General features: G+C 38.1%; 1 protein-coding gene and 1 long non-coding RNA gene across 4 annotated transcripts in view; one reads left to right on the top strand and one right to left on the bottom strand.

Annotated features, from left to right (window-relative positions):
* LOC106997524 (uncharacterized) overlaps positions 1–19,037 on the top strand; it is a 77,631-nt gene extending 58,594 nt beyond the window's left edge. For 2 of the 3 annotated variants that reach the window (XR_013415917.1, XR_013415919.1), the window contains exons 4-6: positions 4,393–8,037; positions 15,188–16,433; positions 18,916–19,037. This is a non-coding gene — a long non-coding RNA (uncharacterized LOC106997524). The remainder of the gene's footprint in view (positions 1–4,392; positions 8,038–15,187; positions 16,434–18,915) is intronic. The other variant, XR_013415918.1, reaches the window with a different exon arrangement.
* Positions 1–26,282, bottom strand: part of SCIN (scinderin) — an 85,192-nt gene that overhangs the window by 9,244 nt on the left and 49,666 nt on the right. Inside the window, exons 5-12 of the mRNA XM_001082780.5 lie at positions 21,984–22,076; positions 19,746–19,878; positions 18,937–19,025; positions 17,985–18,200; positions 15,587–15,708; positions 8,338–8,428; positions 4,017–4,187; positions 205–382 (exon numbers count right to left, since the gene is read on the bottom strand). Of these exons, the coding sequence (XP_001082780.1) occupies positions 205–382; positions 4,017–4,187; positions 8,338–8,428; positions 15,587–15,708; positions 17,985–18,200; positions 18,937–19,025; positions 19,746–19,878; positions 21,984–22,076 (1,093 nt within the window). The remainder of the gene's footprint in view (positions 1–204; positions 383–4,016; positions 4,188–8,337; positions 8,429–15,586; positions 15,709–17,984; positions 18,201–18,936; positions 19,026–19,745; positions 19,879–21,983; positions 22,077–26,282) is intronic.

Here is a 26,282-nt window from a genome sequence, read left to right on the forward strand (position 1 = left end):
TGAACAAATATCATCTCACCTTGGTTTCAATGTTGAGAAGTTACTTAAAGAAATCAGGTACCATCACCCACCCACCTTTGCAACTAATGGAGAGATTGTTAACTCTTATAAGCCGTTAGAAAGTGGCTTTTTGGTGAAAAAAAGATGATTGGCAATCATATCAATATAAAATCTAGTTAGTGCCCTTGGCCCCACAGCACACACCTGGCTCCTCGCCTTCTTGGATCCGTAAAGTTTTGCACTTGAGGACACTTGCTACATACTCTGCTCCTTTCTCCTCCTCCTGGCTAGCACCTTTTCCTATCCAGATGTAGCCACTATTTTGTGGCAGTTTCAGGACAAAAACATCGTTAGAATTCAGTGAATGTGCATCAACATCAACCTGGAATATAAAGAAAAATAAAACAGTGATTCAAATTCATTGCTGCTCCCTCAATAAACACGTCCTAGAAGCTGTGACTGTGGCAAACCATACATAGCCTTCTGCCCTATCCCAGGAAATTAATTCAGGGCAGCTCTGGGACACCACTATGGTGTTTTAAACCCTAGAGTAGGAGCACTTTGGTCTGTGTCACTTGTGAATTTGTGACTCTGTGTCCTTCTCTGTGAGAACCTTTCTGACCATATGACTGTGCTACTATGTCACTGGCATGACTTTCTGCATAATTGTCGAACAAGTGTGATATGTGATTCCAGAAAGAGGAAGAAGAACCAATAAGCAAGACTGAGGGGGAGTAGCTGAGACGGAGGAGGAAAACAAAAGTGTAGTGATCTTGAGGCCAAGTGAGGAAAATGCTTCAAGAAGGCAGGGGTGATTTGCTGTGCCAGATGATGCTGCTTGGCCATCTACACTGAACTGCCAGGATGAAGGCATCCACGATGTGGAGAGTTGAATATCACCAGGTTTCTCAGGAGCCCGTCCAAGGAGAGAACACTAGAGGAGGAAGGAACGATTGTTGAAAGTTTTAAAGGCATGTCCAGGAATTGGGAACATTCAGGAAAATGATAAAAATTCTCTCCCAGCAGGAATGAGGCCTCACAGACCAAGCTCAAAGGAATCTATCAGATGTAATGATGGAGAATTACAGGAACCAAGTCTGGCTTCCAGGGCTTCCAATTTCTAATATATACATCTCATTATGGGTCCAGAGGAAAGAGCCAGGATGAAGGCTAGAAGGTGACAAGAGATCTATGCCCAGACTGGTGTGAGATCAGGAAATGAGATCTAAAACAGAACCTTATAAAGACTTAGACTGCCAGCAGATGAAGACAGGAAGACTTGTGAAATGATCTTGACTGGTGCATTTCAGAGAGGCTGGGAATGTGAAAGCTGGTTTGAGAGGCCGCAAGGAAATAAAGAGATGCACTGCAAGCAGCTGATGAGGTCTCACAAAGGAATGTCCACTGGGGAAGAAATCAGAATGTAGGAATGGGGCATTTTGGTTGACTTTCCCATCTGAAATCAACTGAGAATGCCCATAGATAATGAATGCTTAAATGTCATTTTGATAGTTTTTAAATGTCAAAAAATAATAGTCATAATTAAACATAGAAGAATCCGTGCACAGAAGGTTCTGGATGAGATCAATACATACGCTGGCATTTATACTATATGACTAAATGAGACCATGGTGAAGGGGCCAAGGCCGAGGCTTGGAGCGCTGAAGAACTTAGAGGTCAAACAGAAGAGGAAAACACAGCAAACTGGCCCAAGAGGAGTGGCCGATAGGTTAGGAAGAAACCATGGTAAGTGTGGGGATACATTCACCTAGTGAAAAAAAGAAGTGCTCAATAAAACTGGAAAGGCTGACTGGCAAATGCTAGTGGGAAGTTGAGAAAAACGAGATCAGAAAAGTGACCTTTGATTGTGGCATGCGGCAGGTCACCGGCAAACTAGATAAAAACCAATTCAGTGGACTAGTGGGATGGACACCTGATTGAGGTGGTTTTAGAGAGAACTGGCTTTAAAAAGTAGAGATGATGAGTGAGTGAAAACACTCAAGACAAACCTTTCAATGATATGTGCTCTTAAGAAGGACAGAGAAATGATGCAGTAGCTAGAGAAGGTAATGGTCAAGGTCAAGACACAGTTTTTAAAGAAATGACAGGAGGTTTTTGTTACAGTCATCTTTGTAGTTCAAAGTGAATGATTCCACATAGAAAAATAAATTGATGATACAGAATGAAAGGAGATTACTGCTTGCAATCATGATGAACTAGAAGTGGAATAAATGCACGGGAAAGACAGAAATCCAGGAGATTTCTTAGGAAAGCAAGAAAGGGAAGGATCCAGACAGAAGTTGGTGGCCAGGTGGGCGGAGGAGGAATTGGGCCTTAGATAGGAGGGATAGTCTATGTAATAAACATTTAATAAACTATTTATTGATGTATAACTGTATACAAATACATTATTCATTGCTAATTTATGGATAATAGTATATATGTAATATGTATAGTATATAATCACTTATAAGACACTTCATATATGGAAATTCCTAACATAAAACATTTATTAACTTAAAAATATAAATACAAATTTGATATTTATTTCATAAAACAGGAGGGAAAGAGAATATATACATAGATGCAGACAAATTGATAAAGTTGCAGGGGAGTAGATAAGATGATTTATGCCTGATTTATCTTCTCTGTGAACTCTAAATTAAAGTTATCAGTAGAGAGAAGGGGATGCTGGGGATGTGGGGAGAAAGGAGGACATGAAGGGTGGGGTGTGAAGGAGGCAGCGGGTTCATGGATTCAGCTATAGGCCTGGAGAATTGCCAGAATGTGCATTCTAGAGTAAAGGAGCCAAAGGACAGGAGAGAGTTGTCAGAGATTAGATGACTGGAACAGATTTCTGAGGAGCTATAGTTATTGCAAATGGCAAAATTTAGTATAGGACCATGTGAGTGTGAGATGAAATGCGGTCAAGCAAAAGACTGCTGGAAGAGAGAAGCCAAAGAGATGGAAATAGTGAGATAATGGCTGAAGTCATCAAAGAAGAGGAGAAGGACTGGCAGTTCAGTCTATGAAAGCACAAGAGGTCTGGAGGAGGGAAAGTCTGATACAAAGGAGAGAGGCAAGATAAAATCAAAGAGGTAAGGGTGAGCGGGGTGGGGGAACTTGTCCAGCCCCATCCCTGAGGCCGTGGTGAGTGGGCCTTGGGAAAACACAAGTTCCACTTGAGAAGGTCTGCAGGGGAATCTGTCCTCAGAGGACAGTCGTAGAGAAATCAGGTGCAGGGAGAGGGAGGCTTAGAGAAGAGGTCACAGGTGGAGGGATGAGATGACCAACCCGGGTTTCAAGGGTCTGCTGATGGACTTGTATGGAGGGGGAGTTTGAGGGACAGCTCCAGGCTTGATATGCAGAGTATGCCGGGCAGTGTAAGGGTGATGTGGAAGACTTGGATTTCAATGGTGACTGGGGTGACAGGATTGTCCTAAGGTCAAAGCACTTAGCTATTTAAAAACCTGGGCAGACTGGCCTTGTCTATTCCTGGAGGTCTCCTTATCTTATGGCACCATGGCATGGGGTCTGATTTCTCTCCCAGCTGCTGTCAGAAACAGCTCATGGGGCCAGTTCAGTTACGGTTCTGGTCCAGTGTGGTGGGACATGCCTCCCATATTTGTTACACTTGTGCAAACGAGGGCCTTCCCTCTCAAATGTCTCCACTGTGGTCAATCACCTGACCATCACCTGTGATCCATCCACCTCAGGCCTTTCAAGATGGAGCTTAAGCAGCCTCATGCTTTTGACAGCTAATTTGTGATAGTATTCTTAAAAATTTATTTGTTTGGGTTCAATGCAATTGAAAAATGTGAGAGGCCTGATATCTAGAGTTTTACTTTTTACTCAACTCTCCTGCTATTAGTGTTTTTAAAATTTTGAACAGTGGATTAATTATAGAAATGAAGGGGTTTTATTTGCCAAGTTTTTAAAGTCTAATATTTGCTGATGGCTCAGGTCCATTGGGAAGTCCACAACTAGGACATGTTTTATGGAATGCATGACATTACCTCCACAATTCTGGTGATAGATGCCAGGTTTCTCCGGACTTGAAAGAGGCGTGTAGGGGGAGCAGGTGCCTGACCTCCTTTCTTTGATGTTCCATTCTTGTAAATAATGAGCGGTTTGTCTTTGAACAAACTCAGCAGGTGAATAGGCTCTTTGCCTTGGGAGACTCGGATCTGATGGGGGAGAAGGGGAATAAAAGAAATATAATTAAGAGTACCGTGAAAGAAGGTTTTAGTTCCAAGTGTGTTCTTATGTTCTCTTTTTGAAAATAAAACAAAAAATAAAAAGTGAAGAGCAGGAGAAATGATGATTAACAGAAAATATAGGTTAATGAAAATCAGTTTTCCTTGGTGACTTAAGAATCTTTTGTTTTTGCAGGCACGGTGTCCCTGAGTAGTTTCTTGTCAGGGGAAACATCACCATGCTCCAATACTTTCTGTTTTTGAAAAGTATGAAGATTTAAGTTTGTTTGTTACATCTCCAACACCAAAGTGCTGGAGTCTGCGACCTTATGTGAAAATCTTAAGTGAAAATCGCTCTTCTTTCAAGGGCGCCAGTAACACTTACAGATACTTACAGAGGTACTAGAATCTCATGTTTTTGGATCTGGTTCAGAAGGTTAAGAGATGTGCATTCAAATGCTTTACAACATAAGATGACCCCAAATCATACTCATTATTTCTATACCTCTGTATTTGTAAAATAAAAAAATTACACACACACAAAGATTTCCATACAAGCATTAAAAACGGGCAAAAATAAACAGAATATGTTTTCTACTTTTTAACTTACCTATAGAAATGTAATAGTAGATATGCTCAATATAAGAAACTTTAAAAAATAAGACTTTTTAAAAAATAAGTCTTTTTTTTTTTTAAAAAAAGACTTCAGGATGAGGAAATCGAAAAAAAAGGAAAATTATTTACTTGATTTTATTTATTAGCCCCAAATATTGGATTAGAATTTCCTATTTCTCGCACAAACTATTGATGCATTTACATAAAGAGTTCAAATTTCATGTCAGTCTCCCGTTGTTTTCATTTATTCTGTCCTATGCGAAAATTGAACCATCTCACTTCCCCTGGTTTGTCTTTTTCTAGAAGCCAGGTGAATGGGAATGCTGATGCATGTACCATTAGAGGGAGGCCTAAAGGCATTGAAAATAACTGACTTCATAAATATATTTCAATTAGTAGGCATTCAAATAAGTGAGCAGCAAATTATAGAAATGTTTTGTCAGTTATGGTCTCACAAATACCTAAAACTGTTGGCTTAGCATTTCATATAACATGGAGAAAATTTTAATTGCCAACATGAGAGAAAGTGAAACACTGATTAAGGCCCATCTCTTACTGTCAAAGGAGAATAAGAAAGAAAAAAGGTTGATTAAAAGTAATTTTAATGGTTAATATATTCTACAAAGGAGCATTGAAAACCGCAATACTTTAGTTTTTTCATGCATTATTGTAAGCTACTGCCATCTAGTGATTAAACTAAAAATTACCATTTTGTTGTCAATTTAGGATTCAACTGGCTAACAATTCATGGAAATTCATAATCGAGTGTATCAAATATAGTACAATGAAATATGAAATATGTAAGACAATGCATATCTTCAAAGTTTTTTGTAATAGTTTGGAAAGTAATAACTTAAAGATCAACTAAATTTCATAGAATTGAGTGCATTTAAATAATGCAGTCATCTCATTAATTTGTTAATTAAAAATTAGCAAGTTATTTTTAAAAAGTTAATATGCACCTTTAAATTTAGATGTAACTTGTTTTATGTATCTACTAACTTGTATCAAGATGGGAAGGAAACCAGCTGGAAGACCAACTTCAGCCTCCACATCTTACACTTTATGTTCTAAAGAGTCTAACTTGCCTCTTTATTTAATTATTATATTAAAATAAGCAATCACACACTGACAAAGATTTGAAAACAAGACAGAAAAACCCTTTTGTACCATATAGAATCTTAGCTCTCTTGACACCAGGAATGAGGAAGTTAAACAGGCACAACCATGCAAAGGGAGTGTTTCATGCTGCTGTATCAGAAACATCACTGCACTGGCCAAGTAAGCACCTGCTTTCTGTTTGAACTCTAATCTGTAAGATGCTTTTCCCACCAGATAGGAGCAGATGGCTTCTCAAAAACTGGCCAAAGACAACAGGCGGGCAGAAAACAGGCAGCAGTGTGCGCAGCTCCAGCTAGGAAGACGCAGGGAATGAGAGAGAGGGAGAGAGAAAGCTCCAGCCAGCTGTAGGGAAAAGGAACAAGCAAGTGCCCTTTCCCAGAATGAACAAGAAAGCAGACAGACACACTGGGGCACACTAGAGAAAAACAGGGACTCCTTGAAGTCTGTATGTCAGTTATACAGTAAGGGAATTTAAAAAACAAAGACCCAAACTTTTTCATGGTAACTAATAAGGGTCCTGAAACAAGTAGCAGATACTCCACCATAACTATAAAAGGAGGAGCAGTTGAACTTAGGAGAGGACAGAAGGTTGAACCAGGCTAGAAACAGCAGTCTCTTAGACACAGTGAGATCTAGAACTAGACATTGATACTGTCTGACACTGTATAACATTTAAAGTTTTATAATAAATAAAGCAATATATTATCTTTTCCTGCCCATTTTTCTCTATTTTAATCTCTCTCTGTCTCCAGATAGAGATAGATAAGATAGATAGATAAGTTAGATAGATATACTAAAAAGTTGACTCATTTTTAATTACATGAAATTTTCATTTTGAATTTGGATTTAGTCATTCTCGACAAGTAATTTTTTTTCCAGAAATACCCAAATAAAAAAATATATCTCTCCTCCCTCTCATACTATTCTCTCCCTTGCCCTTCCTCTTCTCTCCTCCTTCCTACTTGTCTCATTTCTTCCTCCATGATTTCCCTTTCTTCTCTTCCCTCTCCTCCCCTCCTTCCCCTTTTCTTTCCCCTTTCTCCCTATCTTTTCTCTTTGTCCCTCCCATTTCTGTTCATGCTTTCTCCCTCTCCACCACTTCCTCCCTCACTTTTGGGTGATGGACTTTGTTTCAGTAAAGATTTTGGTACCTAAAAGGGAAATATAAGGACTCATGCTATTTTATCAAGATTTATTTCTGTTTACTTGTGCAAAACATAACTTACGCATGTTTATGATTTGAGAGTGTAAGAGTCTTTTTTCTACCTATTAATTAGAATTGCTAATCTGTGCTTGTTCTGTACTGTTGTATTTATTTCCCAAATTATAATTTGTTACAGAATTGCTGTAACAAATTACTATGATTTAGTGGCTTAAAACAACAAAAATTTATCATCTTACAGTTTTGGAGGTCAGAAGTCTGAAATGAGTTATGGGGTTAATTTAGATAGATCACTGGGCTAAAATGTGGAATAACAATTTAGTCATGGGGCTAAAATCAAGCTATTGCAGGGCTATAGTCCTTTCTAGCGGCTCTAGGAATGAATCTATTCCTTGCTTTTTCTGGTTTCTAGAGGTTGCCCATATTTCTTTGCTAGGGACTCTCTTCCATCTTCTTATTTTTAATTTTATTTTTTAATTGATTAATAATTGTAGATATTCATGGGGTACATACAATGTATAGTGATCAGATTAGGGTAACTAGCATAACATCATCTCAAATATTTATCATTTCTTTGTGCTGGGAATGTTTAATATTCTCCTTCTAGCAATTTGCAAACTATATAATATGTAATTGTTCCCTCCATCCTCAAAGCTAGCGATCGCTGGTTGGTCTTTCCCATGCTGCATCCCTCTGACTCTGTCTGGCTTTCTGTTTTACTTATAAGGACCCTGGTGATTACACTAGGTCCACCCAGTAATCCCAGATAATCTCCCTAGCTTAAGATCTGCTGATGAGCAACCGTACTCCATCTCCAACCTTAACTCTCCTTTGCTTTGTAACATATCACACTTGCAGTTTCTGAGGATTAGGACATGAACACCTTGGGGGATTATTCTGCCTACCGTATCTGTTGAACAACAGCTGGAAACAATAATACAGGTAAAACCGTTTTAATGTCAAGCGACTATCACTGACGCAGGGTGTGATTCTAATGGGAAGATTCTTTTGGGATCTTAAATCTGTCGATAGTTTTTTGTTGCTTGTGTTTGTTACCTCCTTTCCAGAATCTGAGAGAACTAATTTGAAATAAGAGTAGGAATATTTGAATTTCAAAATGAAAACAGAGTTCATATCAAGAAAATGTCAAATTTCTATTCCAACTTGGGAGGCAGCTACAGCTATCTATTGAGCTAGCAAGACTTTAACTTGTGTGAGTTTTGGCGGTAAAAATATCCCAACCTGCACAGCCTGTCCTCCGAGGGACCGATCCAACTGAACAGTCAGGAATGCAGATGTTGTCAGCTCATCTCGCGTGGCATTTGCTCCTTGCCTAGAGGAATGAAAGTGAAATAAATTAGCTTGCCTTTAAGTTTTAAGATCGTTGCATGTAGGCATTGCAAGCAGAGACAAGTTATTATGAAAGATCAAGAAGAAGCAAACTGTTTTAACATGATATGAGCTGTTAAGCTATTGTTTTTGTCAAGGTATCTAACATTGAATTGTCCTATGTGTCGTCTAGAACTGTATATGGTAGGCATTTTTATCTCCATTTTAAAGAAATTGAGCTTTTGTTCCTTACATAACTTAGCTAAGTCATCAGGTTCACCTGATTTCAAGTTGGAGCTGCCTATTTTTTAGAAAACACCACTACAGTGAAAAATAATCCATCTGAAATGAAAATACGAGCCAAACTTATTGCGTTGACTGTTAGTGGCATTTTGTCTTTCTTTCTTTTTTTTTTTTTTTTTGAGATGGAGTCTCACACTGTCACCTGGGCTGGAGTACAATGGTGCAGTCTTGGCCCACTGCAACCTCCGCCTCCCGGGTTCAAGCGATTCTCCTGCCTCAGGCTCCGGAGTAGCTGGGATTACAGGCATCTGCCACCACACCCGGCTAATTTTTTGTATTTTTAGTAGAGATGGGGTTTCACTGTGTTGGCCAGGCTGGTCTTGAACTCTTGACCTCATGATCTGCCCGCCTCAGCCTCCCAAAGTGCTGGAATTACAGGCATGAGCCACCACGCCCAGCCAGCATTTTGTCTTTCTATGAATATTTGGTGAGCATGAACCAAATGTCTGTAACCCAGAAAAATCAAGAAAATAATAATGAGAAGTTGACAATGGAGAGGCCCCATTTTGTCATCTTAGCAATTCCATAAGGAATTATTTATTATTATTATTATTTTTTTTGTTTTTGTTTTTTTTTTTGAGACAAGAGTCTCACTCCATCACCCAGGCTGGAGTATAATGGCATGAACTTGACTCACTGCAACCTCCGCCTCCCGGGTTCAAGCGATTCTCCGGCCTCAGCCTCCTGAGTAGCTGGGATTACAGGTGCTTTTTTGTATTTTTAATAGAGACAGGGTTTCACCACGTTGGTGAGGATGGTCAGGCTGGTCTCAAACTCCTGACCTCAGGTGATCCACCTGCCTCCGCCTCCCAAAGTGCTAGAATTAAAGGGGTGAGGCACCATGACCTGCCCACCATAAGGAATTAGTAATAAGGCTGTACAAGATGCTAAGCTTCCAGCACTCAGATACGGGTCAGTCCATCAGTATGGCCCATCAATATGGCCAGTTCATTTGTAGCCTCTCTTTCTAGGGTAGCTTGTGGCTGTTAACTCTGTGTCACCTTAACCTGTAAAGCAACTTGTGGGAGATCTGCTGTTTGATGAGCTTGTAGAGAAGACAATAAAAGAAAACAAACAAAGCTCCAAACATGGTAAAAGCACTCATTGAGCATTATTTATTTTTAGCCAACTTTCCCATTTCTATCTGACTAGTGGTTAGCTTAGCAGTAGGAATGCTAAACTTGGATTTAGACTTTGAAAGTTAACTATTAGATTGGTGCAATCTATTAGATTGCTGTGTTTGCTATTAAAAGTAATGGCAAAAGCCACAATTACTTTTTTTTTTTTGGAGACGGAGTTTCGCTCTTGTTGCCCAGGCTGGAGTGCAATGGTGCAATCTCGGCTCACTACAACCTCCGCCTCCCGGGTTCAAGTGATTCTCCTGCCTCACCCTCCCGAGTAGCTGGGATTACAGGCATATACCACTATGCCCGGCTAATTTTGTATTTTTAGTAGAGACAGGGTTTCCTCCATGTTTGTCAGGCTGGTCTCAAACTCCTGACCTCAGGTGATGCGCCTGCCTTGGCCTCCCAAGGTTCTGGGATTACAGGCGTGAGCCATGGCGCCTGGCCTACCCGCAATTACTTTTGCAGCAACACTAATATATCTTTTCTTCTAAAACTTTGACAGTAAACTGTTCCATACTTGGAACAGATTAACAGAACCTGCCACGTTGGGCAACACACACGCGCACACACACACACCCCCAAAACACTGGGAAGAGGGTGCATATCTTATCACACAATTTTCCATTGGACCAGCATAGGCAAATGGTTGATGTAAAAATTTTCTACAGAGAGGTGCAAAAAAAAAACCATGCACACACATGTTGATAAGAAAATAAAAAATGTTTTCCTTAATAAAGGAACTACTAAAAACATAGTGTTTTAATGTCAATAGCCTACATTTCCCAAGAGCCTATAATGCTAGCCAACACCTGTGTGTGTACTGGAAGCACAGGGTGAGGAGTTACACAGAGCTGCATGAGGACGGGCCACCGCAGGGTCTGTATCATGCATTGTTTCTTTGTCACATCTGTGGTTTCCTGAATTCTCGCTTCCAGCTGTTGTTAAAAATGGCTGCTTTCCATTTTGCTTTTATTCTGAAGGGAAGAAATCCAACCACTGAACAGACAATATTACCCAACTTTTGTCTTCATTTTGCTCCTTTTTTTTTGGAATATTTCAACTAGCAAACCTGAAAAACATCACTAAGTTTCTGCCTCATGACACGCTGAACAAATACTTTCTACTCATCTTAAACCTCTCTTCTGGATCCCAAGTACCATACTGCCATCCACACAGATTCAAGTATTCCACTATAATCAAGAAATAACACAGTCGCTCTTTTTCTAATTTTAAAATCTTATGCTGAACAAAAAAAGCAATCTACTTTGACGTATTTTTTCTTTATAAACCTGTGGTGGTTGTTGCTCATTAAAGATGAGTGCTGCGTAAAAATGGGATTTACTACTTGAGGAGATTCATCATTGTCGTCTGTTCAATTTTAATTACCTGATATTTCAGAGAAAAGATCATTGCTGAAATTATTTCTGTCCTGTCATTTCAGAATACAAGTGGTTTCATAACTGATTTAATTCTAGTTTCTCACCTTTAACTCTGCCTCTTGGACTTAAACCTATTTATATCCCTGCATTGAAATTATCACATAAACTGGAAAGTTGTTTAATTTGAAAGCCAGTCTTCGATGGAACTGCTTATTTTTTGAAATCCTCTTCACTATCTTTATGGAAGCTTTTGAAGTTCCACAAACCATACAACACTAACAGACTTACATACTTCACATCCATGATTTCAAATGGTGAAGACTCACAAAAGGACTCTGAAGTATCTAATTTACATTCTTGATATCCCCCAAATATATACATTCTTATGATGGAAATGTTGAACATTTCAAATTGGAAAGAAGAAAACTAAATGACCATCCTTCCAGCCCCATTCCAAAGATAGTAACTATTACCAATGTGGTGCCTTCTCGTTCTCTTCTTTTTCCTTTTGCATTTTTGTGCAGTGTGGGCCAAACTTGTCTTCCTCGTAAGATTTTTAATCTCAGGAAATAAAACGCTACCCATTTATGCTCAGACCAGAAACCCAGGGGTCATTCTTGTCTTTGTCTTCTCCATTCCCCATTAACAGTTTTTCTGGTGCCAATACCTTAACACATTGCAAATTTGTCTCATTCTTTCCTTCCCTGTTGTCACTACACTAAATTCAGGCCACATCATTCAGCTGGATTATTGCAACACATTCCCAGTTGTCTTCCTGCTGCTAGCCTTCCTCTACCAATCCATTCTGCAGATGTCAATCAGAATAATTTATCTAAAATGAAAACCAGGCCAGGCGTGGTGGCTCACACCTGTAATCCCAGCACTTTGGGAGGCCAAGGCAGGTGGACCACTTGAGGTCAGGAGTTCAAGACCAGCCTGGCCAACATGGTGAAATGCCATCTCTTCTAAAAATACAAAAAATTAGCCGGGCGTCGTGGTGTGCGCCTCTAATCCCAGTTACTCAGGAGGCGAGGCAGGAGAATAGCTTGAACCTGGGAGGCAGAGGTTGCAGTGAGCCAAGACTGGAGCCACTGCACTCCAGCCTGGGTAACAGAGTGAGACTGTCTAAAATAAAATAAAATGAAATAAAATGAAAATCAATCATGTAACACCCCAAACAAACTCTTTCAGTGACTCCCAATGTCTTAAAAATAAAGTTTGTCCTCTTCAGCATGGTTTATGAGGCCATTTACAATTTGGCTCCTTCTAATTTCCTTCGTTTTATCTTTTGCAGCCTAAATGTTCTCCAGCTATACTCTATGACGAGTAGATTAGAGCACACTATTTTCCTGCATTGCTTGGAACAACTTCCCTATTTGCCTGCCTATCTAGCTTCCACTTCAATGCCACTTTTTCTAGGAGGCTGTCTTAGTTCATTTTCTGTTGCTTATAACAGAATACCTGAAACAGGGTAATTTATAAGGAAAAGGAACTTATTTTTACAGTTATGGAGAGTGAGAAGTCCAAAGTCAAGAGATCACATCTGGTGAGGGTTTTCTTGCTGGCAAAGACTCTGCAGACTCCTGAGGCAGTGCAGGTCATCACACAGTGAGTGTTTGAGTATGCCAGCTCAGGCTTCTTTCCCTTCTTATAAAGCCACTGGTCCCATTCTCATGATAACCCATTTATCCACTAATGGACTCATCCTTTCATGAGAGCTATCATCTCTTAAAGGCCCCATCTCCCAATATTTCCACACTGAAGATTAAGTTTCAACATGAGTTCTAGAGGGTACAAATATTTAACCAATAGCCTAGGAGTATGGTGGAGGGTCTGTATATAATTATCAAAAGATCACTCAGCTTGATCTTACATAAAATCGTCTATATTGCACTAAAAATACCTGTTAATCATCTGTTTCTCATTACATATAAGCTCCTGAAGACACAGGTTGTATTTTTCTTTCCACCACTGTACCTCCAGAAATTAGTACAATGCTGAGCACATAAAGTGCTTTCAAATGATACAAGAAATAGCTACAATTTAAAACTTAAATTTAGCATTTAAAATTTGTAACCTGATTTGTTCTATTTTAGTATGTCCATATAGACATTTATATGGGTTGCAAATTGTTAATTCCTCAAAACACTCTTTCGCATTACTTGCTTAGTCTTTTTTCGTTTAATCTAAATTCACAATCAATTATGTTTTTCATATTCAAAAGAGAATTAACAGGAAGACCATGAAATAAAATGCAAAAGAAAAGTTAACTAGGAATAATTAATTTATCCCAATAAATGCTATGATTTTGTTGCACAAACACTTTTCTGAATTAAACTTTTAGAAAATGAAATTGCAAAATAAGGACATAACTACCTGATATAGATATACTCAAGCCTTAAAGAGACCAATCGATTAAGATTTAAAATGTTGCCTTACAACAGTTGTAACTTTGAGTTAAATTACTTTGTCTGTCTAATCTCCCCTGCTCCATTCTTTTTGGAAAGACGTAAAACAAACAAACAAAAAAAAAACAAAAAAAAAAAACAAGGAAACATCTGGCACTTTGCCAGTGAAAACATGCTGCTCACAGAATGGTTGCTATTAAGACGACATGTTAACCACAGAGCTAAATAGCTAAACGCATTCATCTAGGACAGCATATGGAGTGACTGTGGCATCAGAGATGGTCCTGGGTGCGGTGGTTCACACCGATGTGGTGGTGTAGATTAGAATCTCAGGAATCCCCTCAGCTGAGATTTTGATTTGTTTGGTGTGGGTGAGAGCATTTGGATTTATGAGAAATTGTTCAGGTTATTCCAATATGCAGTCAGTGTTCTAAACCACTGCCTGAGGCAATGTCTGTTAATCATTGAAGTGCATATGAATTACTTGAGGTCCTTGCTAAAATGCAGGTTCTGCCTTAGTGGGTCAAAGGTGGGGCCTGAGAGTCTACAAATCTAAGAAGTTCCCAGGTGATATTGATGCCTCCGAGTTCCCAGACCACTCTTTTGGTGTCATCCCATCTCTTGAACTTGAATGGGCTCAAGGCACTGGGCAGTGTAGATGACCAGACTATGGGGATGAGTGTGACTCTGTCTTTGTGTGTGAGGTTCACCAAAAAGAAATGTGACCATATCAGCAGAGTACTGAATGCATGTATATTCTATACACCTATTACAGGTTGTTATAACTATGTAGGCAAAGGTAGGATCCTGCCCTGCCTTTGCACCTTACACCCACATTTCTCTGCTTGAAGATCTTTTTTAAGAATTATTTTCTTTTTTCCAGCCTTCTTAGCAATATTCTATTTTTACCTGATTTCACTTAATAAAAAGTTAGAGAATTTCACATTATATAATTTCTTGCTGAATCCCCATCCCTTGACGTATCCTGGCATGGTGTATGCACATAAATTACTTGGTTGGACATTTGGTCATTTTCTCCTTGAGCAGGGCATTGGTATTTACTGAAAGTATATTTAGACTTCAATTAACCCAAATCATCATGCAAAACCATGTAAGATGAAAACACAGGGGCTGGGAGCAGTGGCTCACACCTGTAATCCCAGCACTTTGGGAGGCTGAGGCGGGCGGATCACAAGATCAGGAGATCGAGACCATCCTGGCTAACATGGTGAAACCCCGTCTCCACTAAAAATACAAAAAGTGTATCCAGGCGTGGTGGTGGGCCCCTGTAGTCCCAGCTACTCGGGAGGCTGAGGCAAGAGACTGGCGTGAACCCGGGAGGTGGAGCTTGCAGTGAGCCAAGATTGGGCCATTGCACTCCAGCCTGGGTGACAGAGTGAGATTTTGCCTCAAAATAAAAATAAAAACAAAAACAAAAAAACCGCAATTGCATATTTTTTCCATTATTGTAAATTTAATGGAAACAAAGAATAAGAATTGCATCAAGTTGAGGTATCAATGGAATCACAAATTGTATCTCCTACAGGTTTTGCCATATTGCAACTTTGCAGTTCCAATTAGGATGGACCTCTCTGAATTTTAACAATAAGAAGCCATGGTACCTGACACTTGCTGTTGCAGTGTTAACCTGCGTACAAGATGAGATATTCAACTACATATCCACTAGCAGAACATCACTGGTTTGGGATATCAAAACTTTTTCCCTAGACTAGATAGCATGATTTTTATGTAACTCCTGCTGCCTGTGGATGGCAGCTGCAAAACAAAGTCAAAATCATATAAAAAGAAACTACTACATGCATGCTACACAAATCTCACTGGGGTGATTATAGGATTATTCTAGCCCATAATGCATGGAATTTAATACTTTGGAGCAAAATCTGGCTCCTGTGGAACCCGAGATCTTTGCCCGATATAAACTCACCACGTGTAGATAATTTGTCCTCTGGGATAGGTGTAGAGTATGATGTAGCAGTCACCACCATAGAATTCACCATATGAGTTTTGGTCGACTTGGATCCTACCATTGTTTTCTACACGCCAAATCTGGAAGGAATGGAATATATACACCAAATTACAATTTTCTTGATCTAATAGTACTTCTCATAAGCTTTAAATAATTTTTGGTTCAAATCTATTATTAAACAACTTTTAAATTATTTTTTAACTAGTTTACAAATCAAGCAAAGGAAAGAAATTGTTATCAATTTGCCAATTTATTGACATTTTAAGTACTTTTATGTTTCTTTTGCTTCCTCTACAGTATTAAGCTCAGTTCCGAGCCTGGTGATTAATAAATACCTATTGTTTCATCTACTAGTGGAAATAACATGACACTCCAGTGGAATAAAAAACTGCAAGATTCAGCTCAGAAATATGTATTTTAATTTTTTCTTCAATTATGAAATAACATGTGTATTTTTTTCCCTGTGCTTGAAGATAGGAGACTATTATTTTCCCAGGCAAGACTTGGTAGACTATGACCAGATACTGAAGATGCTACAACACACTGAATGTTTGAGTCCGTCCACGATTTATGTTGAAATCCTAACCTCCAGTGTGACGGTATTAGGAGGTGGGACCTTTGGGAGGTACTTAGGTCATGAGGCCAGAACCCTCATGAGTGAAATTAGTGCCTTTATAATCAGAAAGCTCTCTAGCTCCTTTTTCACCACGTGAGGATGCAGCAAAAAGTCTACCGGGAAGTGGATCCTCCACCAAACACTGAGCCCATCAAAACCTTCAACGTAGACTCCCCAGCCTCCAGAATGGTGAGAAATAAATGTTTCTGCTTAAACTCTCAATCTACGGTATTTTTGTTATAGTAGCCTGAACAGACTAAGACCAAAACGATAACATGACTTCTGTTTTTAAAAGGTGCCATCCAGGTATAAGACTGAAATGTGATGATGGGATAAAAACAGGCAGAACCACTTTCATTCTACCTCCTCCTCTTCAGCACAGATTAAAGACCCTCCAAGTTGGAGAGATGAGAACTGTAGATGAAACAGGAGAGTAACAAATGAAGGAGAAGCTGCCAGGCACTGTGTGTGTACGTGTAAGCACACATACACACACACACATACACACATATGCACACTTGCCTAAGTTCTCCGGTGGGAAGGGCAGACTCTTTGCTTTGAAATCTGAAGATGAGCAAGTGGACAGGAGCAGTGCAATGCTTCTAGAGAGAGGCCACCCCACCCTATCCTAGAGAGCAGAAGCCTTATATCCTAGAGACAGCACAAGATCCTAGAGAGAGCTCCCCAGATTTCAGCAGCCCTAGGATGGCACAGGAGAAGGCTGCAGCCAGGACACAGCTGGTGCTGGAGACCAAGTTTGCCAGGAGGACTGAGCTCCATCAGGAATGTCTAAGTAGGAGACAGATGCAGACGCAGAAGTCGATACTCCTTTGACAACAGCCATGAGGGACATTTGTGAACTTCTCCCTTGGCGCTCCCCACTCCCCAACACCCATGCCACTTAGATTCATGCTTCATGTCTTTGAAAAGAGTTAAAATTATTTCACTAATTTCTTGACCGTATACTTTGGTCCAAGCATTGTAGTAAGCCCTAGGAATATAGAGATGAAATATTTAATTCCTGTCCTCAAGGAATTGATGAGAGGTCTAGGAGAAATCTGGCAGTAAATGAACAATTCTGTGGTAGGTATATGATAAATTCTGTGAAAAATATCCCTAGAGGTTGAATACAGAGAAAGGCCACTTCAGCACTGAGGGAAGCCTTCTCAGAAAAGGTATGGCTTGTGATTTAACTGAGTTGCCAATGAGGTGCAGGAACATTAGCTAGATGGCAGAGGGGAAGTCAGTCCTCAAGGCAGTGGATAGGTGAAGCCAAGAGAAGGGAAAGGGTCAAGGGTCCAGCTGAAGATGGATGTTCTCAGGAAGGCTGAGGAGAGCCATTAAATATGTATAAATACATTTAGATATACATTTACAAATATATATGTATATATAAACACAGATATCTGTATGTATACACATTTATATATGTGTGTGTGTGTGTGTGTGTATACACATTTCTCCCTCTGTCACCCAGGCTGGAGTGCAATGGTGTGGTCTTGGCTCACTGCAGCCTCCACCTCCCAGGCTCAAACGATTCTCATGCCTCAGTCTTCCAAGTAGCTGGGACTACGGGTGAGCTCCACCACAGCTGGCTAATTTTTGTATTTTTAGTAGAGGTGGGGTTTCACCATGTTGGCCAGGCTGATCTCGAACTCTTGACCTCAAGGGATCTCCCCTGCCCTCTCCCAACATACACTAGCATTCATGGGCTTGACGAAAACAAAAACAGGTAAATACCTCCACTTTGCCAGAACCATCATCCACCATATTGTGCTGGGCTGCCATCTGTGGAGAACTATGTAATTTTGAGGCATCAAAAGGAATTTGTTTTATTTGAGCCACTTTCTCTGTGACATATACTTTCCCGAGGCCATCACTCTGATCTTTATCTCTCCAGTCCTTAAAAAACTGTTTGAAGATTGGTGTTTCACCTCCTTCTGGAAGAACTTGAATCTGAAATTTAAAATAATAAAAATAATAAACAGGAAAATAAGCAATTGAGGGAAAATATGAATCTGGCAGTGGAAACAGAACTAAGGAAATGAAAAATTATCCTGGTTTGGCTATCAAGCTCATATAATCCAAAACTGCTTTTTCTCATGACTAAAGTAATTACCACTGAATTTTAATATTTGAGAGACGAATCAAGTTCTTTAATATGTTATCCCTGCAGTAAAATAAGTTTGTCTTTCTCCATAAGGTTCACAAGAGATCTGTGAGCTGGAAGAAATTATCTCATTGTGTTCCTTTTGTAAGGACATAAAAACGAGGAGAATAGATGAGGCTGAGAGATTTGGAAAGGAAAGGAGTAATTAGACAGTGTCTAAATTGATTTTGATTAAGACAAGTATCATCTGGGTTTCAGGCCAAGTCTGCACAACTTGCTCTAAGGAATAATAACTCATAAGTGCTCTTAGCTAAATCTACTGTGGTTTACTATCTTGAATTAAAGGCAGTGGAGGAAGTGAATGGGCGCTCTATAGAAAGTCTGATGAGCAGTTTCTAAAAAATTCTAACCCCCACACAGATAAAGAGGGACATGTGACACCAGATTGTAGCAGGCAGGCAGGTGGAGAATCACTTCACATGCAGACGTTACTTTGACCCAAACTTTTTCATGAGTTTCATGGAGATGTCATGAGTTCCCATGTTTTCTATTTTTTTCTAGCCAGTTCATTTTCACACATACTTGGGTATTCTTGGAATAATTCATTTGCTGTAGAAATTCTTCAGCTGTCTTCATTGCAGCCTTCCTCTCCTGGGGATTAGCATCTTTACCTAAAATACAAGGTAAATTAAAGAGAAAGAACTTCAGAGAAGGAAGACATTCTATGATTAAGAAATACTTGTGTACCATAATCAACATAATTATAATTGAAGTTAAATGCAACAGTGAAAGAATAACAAAATTGGCCGGGTGTGGTGGTTCATGCCTGTAATCCCGGCACTTTGGGAGGCTGAGGCGGGTGGATCACGAGGTCAGGAGTTTGAGACCAGCCTGGCTAACACGGTGAAATCCCGTCTCTACAAAAAAATTAGCCAGGCATGGTGGCGGGCGCCTGTAGTCCCAGCCACTCGGGAGACTGGGGCAGGAGAATGGCGTGAGCCTGGGAAGCCGAGCTTGCAGTGAGCCGATATTGCGCTACTGCACTCCAGCCTGGGTGACAGAGCAAGACTCTGTCTTAAGAAAAAAAAAAAAAAAAAAAGAATAGCAAAAATTTCCTGGTATATGAAGTATATTTAACAATACGCGAAAAACGTTATTTGTAAAACAATTCTTTTTATATTGCCCAAATGCTTTTTTTTTTTAAACTTCATATCCCTGGTACATGATGTTGGTAGGAGGAAAATGGCTGTATTTTATGTGAGACATGTATAGATCAAGTCTTAATTAAAAGGTGGGATTTTTAAAAAAAATCAAAAAAATATATTTTATGTAGCCTTTTAGAGGAAATATATATACATCGGAAATACAGCATCGCCAATGGAATTTTTCACCTTTCCATACGAAAATTTGTTTTGCAGCCCCGTGGTCCAAAATAAAGCATTCTTCAGAAAGCAGCATTGCCATCGAGAAGGGGTTTTCTTCTGCCACCACAGTCACCCTCATGGAGCCACTTGCATCTGAAACCTAATATAAAAACCACGACCTCCATGTTTTCATTTGGGGATGATGAGGATGTTCTATAATTAGATTATGGTAACGGTTGTACAACTCGGTAAATGTAATAAAATAAAAAGCATTGAACTGTACACTTTAAATGCATGAATTTTATAGTGTATAAATTATGTCTCAATAAAACTGTTTCAAAGAAAATGAAAAGAATCCACAAGACTTCATTACACTCCAATTTTTTAAAAAAAGTCCTTTGGGGTAAACTTAACAAATAAAAAGTTAAGTTTTGACACTGTGCCTAAAACATCAGAAAAGAATAGTGATAATAATAATGGCTAGACAGATGCTCTTATGTACTAAGAACCATGTAATTAACTTTACATGATTATTTCTTGTACGTTTTAGAGCAATCTTTTCAAATAGGTAATAATCTTAAAATCATTACATACACACAAGAAGATGAAGTTTAAACATTAATTTAGTCAACATTTACTATCTACTATATACCAGCCACTTTGCTAATTAAGCTATTGATACAGTTTATGCATAAAGATTTTTTTCAACATAGGTCCTGCAAGGTAAATACACTTTGTATAAATTATCAAAGTAAATTTCTTCTGTGACATTTGGAAATGACTACAGACTATTAAAACAATTTTTTAAGTGGTCTTATAAAATCGAAAGTGATATTCATGTGCAAGTTAGGATTTACTGGTTTTCAATGGCCAGCTTGTATGCTACAGTTTAGTCACCAATTATGCATATTCCAGAGCCCTCCCTGGATCAGTGGTGGAGTTTTACAGGACCAGGGTGGAGTTTGAATTCCGTAGTTTTAGAAAATGCCCCAGGTGATTTTGCTTGCCAGCCTTGTTAAGAAACCGGAATTATTTTCAAAGGAACTTTATACTTTATATCCATGTAATACAGCATAGCTCCACTAGAGGAAGCTATGACTCAGGATGAATATTTTCCCCTTTAAAAACACTTCTTTAGTTCATAATGCTGTCCAAGAGGGAGAACCGTTTTGGTTGATGATGTGAAATAAAAGATATCTGTCAGGCTGTTGAAAATGAGTTTTAGAAATAGTAATTTTTAAAAGCAGTCACAAAATATTTAGGTAACATTTTCTGTATGGCTCATATTAAAATTACCAATATTTAGCAGAAATGGTAACCATATTTCCTTTTGCATTTAGGAAGAAAAAAATCCACTTATTATGAAAAGGAAGTTACGCTGAACAAGTTATTAATTTGGTCTTCACATAAAATCACAGAGTTTCGGAGCCAAAAAACCCTTAAAGAGCAGCAAATATAGTTTCTTTCTGATACAGATGAGAAAACTACTAAATTCTGCTGGAGATTTACGATTTGCTCCAAAGAAAGTTGCAAGGGGAGGGAACACTTGAAGAATACCACTGTAGCAATCCCCTTAACTGGAGTGCCTTGCAGTTTTTGTTACCCTCAACAGAAAAAACAAACAAACAAAAAAATAAAAAAAACTACAGAGTTGGAAGGAACCTACTTTCTTTTCTGTGTGTGGATAAGAATGTTAAGACCCAGAGTGGTTATATCCTGTGCGAAGTCATGCTGCTAATCATGTGCCATACAGCTGATGTGGAAGTAGGTATGTTAATGCCCAGAACAGAAGTGTTTTTACCCTGGTTCCCTCCAGCTGTTTCATTTGGTAGCTCAGCCCTCCTGTAACAAAGAACTCCTTCATTATGGCTAAAGACAATGTTTTAAATAGGGTGAAGGCTTTACATTCTTATCAAGAATTTATAAGAAAAAACTGATAAAATATTTTTACTCCATAAAGGAAATATTGTATTGAGTACTACATATCAAACGATTGTTGCAAACTAGTACAGCAACAGTATATAATTTTATGTGAGTCACAGCAATAAGTTCACATATTTGTTGTTTTACATAAAAATAACAAAAAGTATTAAAACTTAATTTAAAAAAATATACAAGAGCAAAGAACTGATTCTATCTACACATTGCTCTTGGAGAGCGATGAGGAGATTTCTCAATTGCAACAAAGGGAATCCCTCCCAATACAGGCCTCTCTAGCTACATCCAGTCCTGTAGAAACAATAAATTTGGTTACACTGAACTCACCATGTATAGTTTAGCCATTTTCCTGTTACTTATGTCTGCTATAATGTCATCATCATCACCTCCATCTGGAAGCTCCGGCTTTCCTCCTAAGACCTGGAAAAAAGTGAACAGTGGATGCAAAGATAAAGACCTCTCATTAAAGGATGCAGAGTTAGAAACATACATTTATAAAGACATGGATTATAAAATATTTGCAATTAAAATGACCAGGGTCAAACACTTCTCATCAATTCATACACAGTAGTCCTTTTCACATGGGTCAAATCAATCAATTACATTAAGTAAACTGAGTTTGCTTGTGATATGAATTTCCAAGAAAGGAAAATTCCTAATTTGAAAGCCTAGGTGTCCATATTACTGAAAGCTAGAAGGAATTAATTAAAACTTGAGCTCTGTGTTCAGCTCTGCAGCAGAATTTATTCTATGACCTCTGCTTCTAGAAATAATCTCTAAGGTTTATGAGTTTATTATAATAAAGATTTGAATCAAAATTACTATCTGGAGGTAAAATACTATTATAATTATTGACATATAGGATGAAGTGCAAGCTCTTGATCACCCAAATCACGCTTTGTTTTCTGCTGTATCGTTGGCACTTGGAACAGTTCTTGGGATATAGTATATGCTCAGTAAGTATTTGTCAAATTAATGAATAAATGTATTTATCTATTCTGTGCATATGTGATGCAATCCAAAAGTCTAAAAAAGTGTTTGGTAGAAAATACATTTGAATCTGCTTTGAATTTCTTTATATTAAAATAAAAAATATGTCTATGAGTAATTAATTTATTAAATTAATTAACACAAACAGCATAGAATGTCAAGGACAGGAGTCAAATATAAACTTATTCTAAATAATTTAATTTTTATAATATAGATATAAATTCAAGTTTAGAAAATGCAAAAGTGTTCATTTAGATACAACAAATACTTAATACACAATGAGTTCCTTACATAATGTGTTTTATATTCACTATTCCTTACAATATATTGTATAAAAATGTGTACTGCAAAATACCAGAAAACAATAAAAATATACTTTTATCCTTGCATGAGTATAAGTACATTCTCAAATTTAGAGATGCATCAGAGAACTTACGTTCTCTGAGAACATACCTATCTTTTTATTTGTACTATGACCAATAAGATGTTTTAGATACTGTACATGCTAAATGATTGTAATAGTTTTTCTTTTTTTGCCAAAAATAGAACCAAGCAAAAAAAAAAAAAAAAACAAAAAACAAAAAAAACAAAAACCACTTGTGACCAAAAGCCTTTTTTAAAAAACACTTTTGCTATAAGTATGTATAGGAGGTTGTAAGAGCCATCAAAGATCTCCTCACATATACTTTTCTAATTCTACTCCAACTAAGACCGTAGTTTGGAATAAACAGTTTGCGTTAAGGGCATATCTAATACTAGGAAACCTCCCAGCGGGAGGACCCAGTCTGGGATTTGAGGCACACTCTAACTTTTAATTTTCAGACCACAATTCCCATATTAGCCAGGCATCTTAATTAGCTTCTCAAAGGACTGCAGCATAGTTGGGAATTGAACCCAAGGGATTTAACAAAAACAGGCTTAACTCCGGGGTAGAAAGATGCCGTATATTTGTCAGGAATCATCTCTAAGGATCACTTTAAAATTGAGTTCAACTAAGCATTTATCAAATATTTGAGGTCACTGAGGTATATAGATGAGTTTCTAACCACATTGTCCAACACTTAAGGACTTTACATCTGGTGTAGAAAGAGCAAAATAACTAAATATGTTCACTTTATCAACTAGGCCATACATTTTGATCTTTGACATAAACTGTGAATACAGCTTGGAGTATCATGCCTGAATGTAAAACATTTTCATTTTGGGTTGCCCACGCGATTGGCATTTAGCTCATGTAATCCTTTGCATGTGAAATAACATATATTTTGACAATTTAATGGGGTACAAACACAGAGAACCCTCATTTGAGGGTGTTACATAAAAATTTCATCAATTGTTCTGGCCAAGATTTATTTTGCAAGTTTGGAGCTCCTCTTTCTTTCAATTATTTTCTGTAAGTTTCTGTTTAAAAGTATTGCCATCATCTAAATACTCCAAGCTAAACTTATTTTCTACAAAATTAGCCACTCTCAATTCTCCATTGTGTAATGTATCTCTATTCTCTCCTCTTTATATGGACTTACAATTATGTGATCAATTTTAAATACTTCCTCTCCTGCACTTTGGATCTCCTACCCACTCCTACCCACTTATTATTTTTAATAATGGTTAGTCACCGATTCCCGTCTATTCCTTGATTCAGACCCTAGTGAAGGCCCTCATCCCTCTTGTTGTGGGTAACAGCTCTGCCAGTTCCACTTCCTTCAGTGTCACCTCATCTTTTCATCCTAAGAGTTATCCTGGACACTGGCTGCAAGGCCCCTTACTTCACATTACTCCTATGTTGTAGGAATATGACTCTAGATCAAGGAAATCCTGTCATTTGCAACAACATGGACGTTATTGTATATTACGCTAAGTGAAATAAGCCAGATCCAGAAAGATAAACAATGCATGATCTCATTAATAAGTGGAATCCAAAATAGTCCAATTCATAGAAATAGAGTGGTAGAATGGTGATTACCAGGGGCTGAAAAATAGAAGAAATGGAGAAATGTTAGTGAAAGAATTCAAACTTCCAGGTATAAGATAAATAAGTTCTGGAGAAAAAATATAGTATGATGGTTATACTTATTAATAATGTAGTTTATATTTGAAATTTGCTAAAAGAGAAGATATTAAAATATTTTCACCACACACACAATGTGAGGTGACAGATGTTAATTATCTTCATTGTGGCAATCATTTCACAACTTATACATATATCAAAATACCATTTTGATAGATGTATGCACATCATATATATATATAGGCATCTATCAAAATATCACATTTTGATAGATGTATATGTACAAATTTTGTCAATTATCCCTTTATAAAGCTGGAAAACATTTAAAATTTCTTTTTAAATTTTTAAAAACTAAAAACTAAAAAATATTTATATTTTACGTCTGCTGCAGTGGTTCCTGAACTTCAATGTACTGAAGCAACACCTGTGTGACTTTGTAACTACAGATTCTCAGCTGCCATCCATTGAGTCAATAAACAGGTCTATGGTGAGGCCCAGGAATCTGTAATCTAGATTATTCTGAATTGGGTGCTCCCACTGACCCAAAACTTCTGTCTGAATCCCAAGTCCCCTTCAGATGCTGAATGTCATCTGTCCTGCATTATTTCTCAGCACTCTCTACCTTGTACCCACCTCTAATTAGGCTGACATACTCGGCGTTCCCTGGAAGCCACGCCCATTCTTTCCCCCTTGCTAGCTAGGAAATTAATAATCACCCAGCCTTAGAGTTTCTAGGTTCTCACGACCTGTCTCAAGACCACCCTTGGTGTTTCTTTCTTTCTTTCTTTCCCTACTATGATCCAAGGTGAACTTTTCTTTTTAAAACTTAAGCAGGCCTATGTGGAAATTTGTATTTTTAGATAAAAGGATCAGGCAGCTAAGAAACAATTGCTATACTCTTTTACTCTCTTAATCCTTAGTTTTTTCACAGTATGTACATCTGTTTTTACTTATTCATTTATTTTTTACCTTTTAGTCAACTCTACCTACTTTGGATAAAAAATTCCAACATTTACACTGGCTCGTTCTCAAGATGTGGTTTCCCTTCTTTATACAAAAAAGTCAAGATGTTTGGCCACTTTAGAATAAATATTTGTAATGCATCATAAGAAAACAATACTGATGTATAACCTGGAAGAAGGACAATATGTAACTCAAAGCTACATATCACTGTGGATGAAAATGCGCCAAGTTGGTGCCAAGTCCTAAAGGCATTTAACATTGAGGGCCTTATGTGCTCCCAGCAGAACTCTGGGAGACAGGCAGGACCTGTATCATGATTACTTTAACTTCATAGATTGAGAAAATGAGACTGAAGGAAGTTAGGAGTTTTGCCTTAGATCCGTGTCTCATAAATATTAAAGCAAATATGTAAACCCCAGGCATTCTAACCTCTACTTCAAAGTTCTTTATATAGAAAATGAGACATTTCATTCTTCTTACTTTAATCATTTTAGGGTAGATGGCTCTGGTTTTATTTTCACTAAAAATAGAATCAGCTCACAGGTTCCAAGAATGGATATTTTAATTACTCAGTAAATTCTGTATCTTACTTCCTTTCCTTAACTGAGAAACAATCAGTAGCGTGCAACATATGGAGCACAGAAATAAATTGTAAGAGTGAAGCT

The sequence above is a fragment of the Macaca mulatta genome, chromosome 3 (assembly GCF_049350105.2).
Source record: "Macaca mulatta isolate MMU2019108-1 chromosome 3, T2T-MMU8v2.0, whole genome shotgun sequence".
NCBI lineage: Eukaryota > Metazoa > Chordata > Mammalia > Primates > Cercopithecidae > Macaca > Macaca mulatta.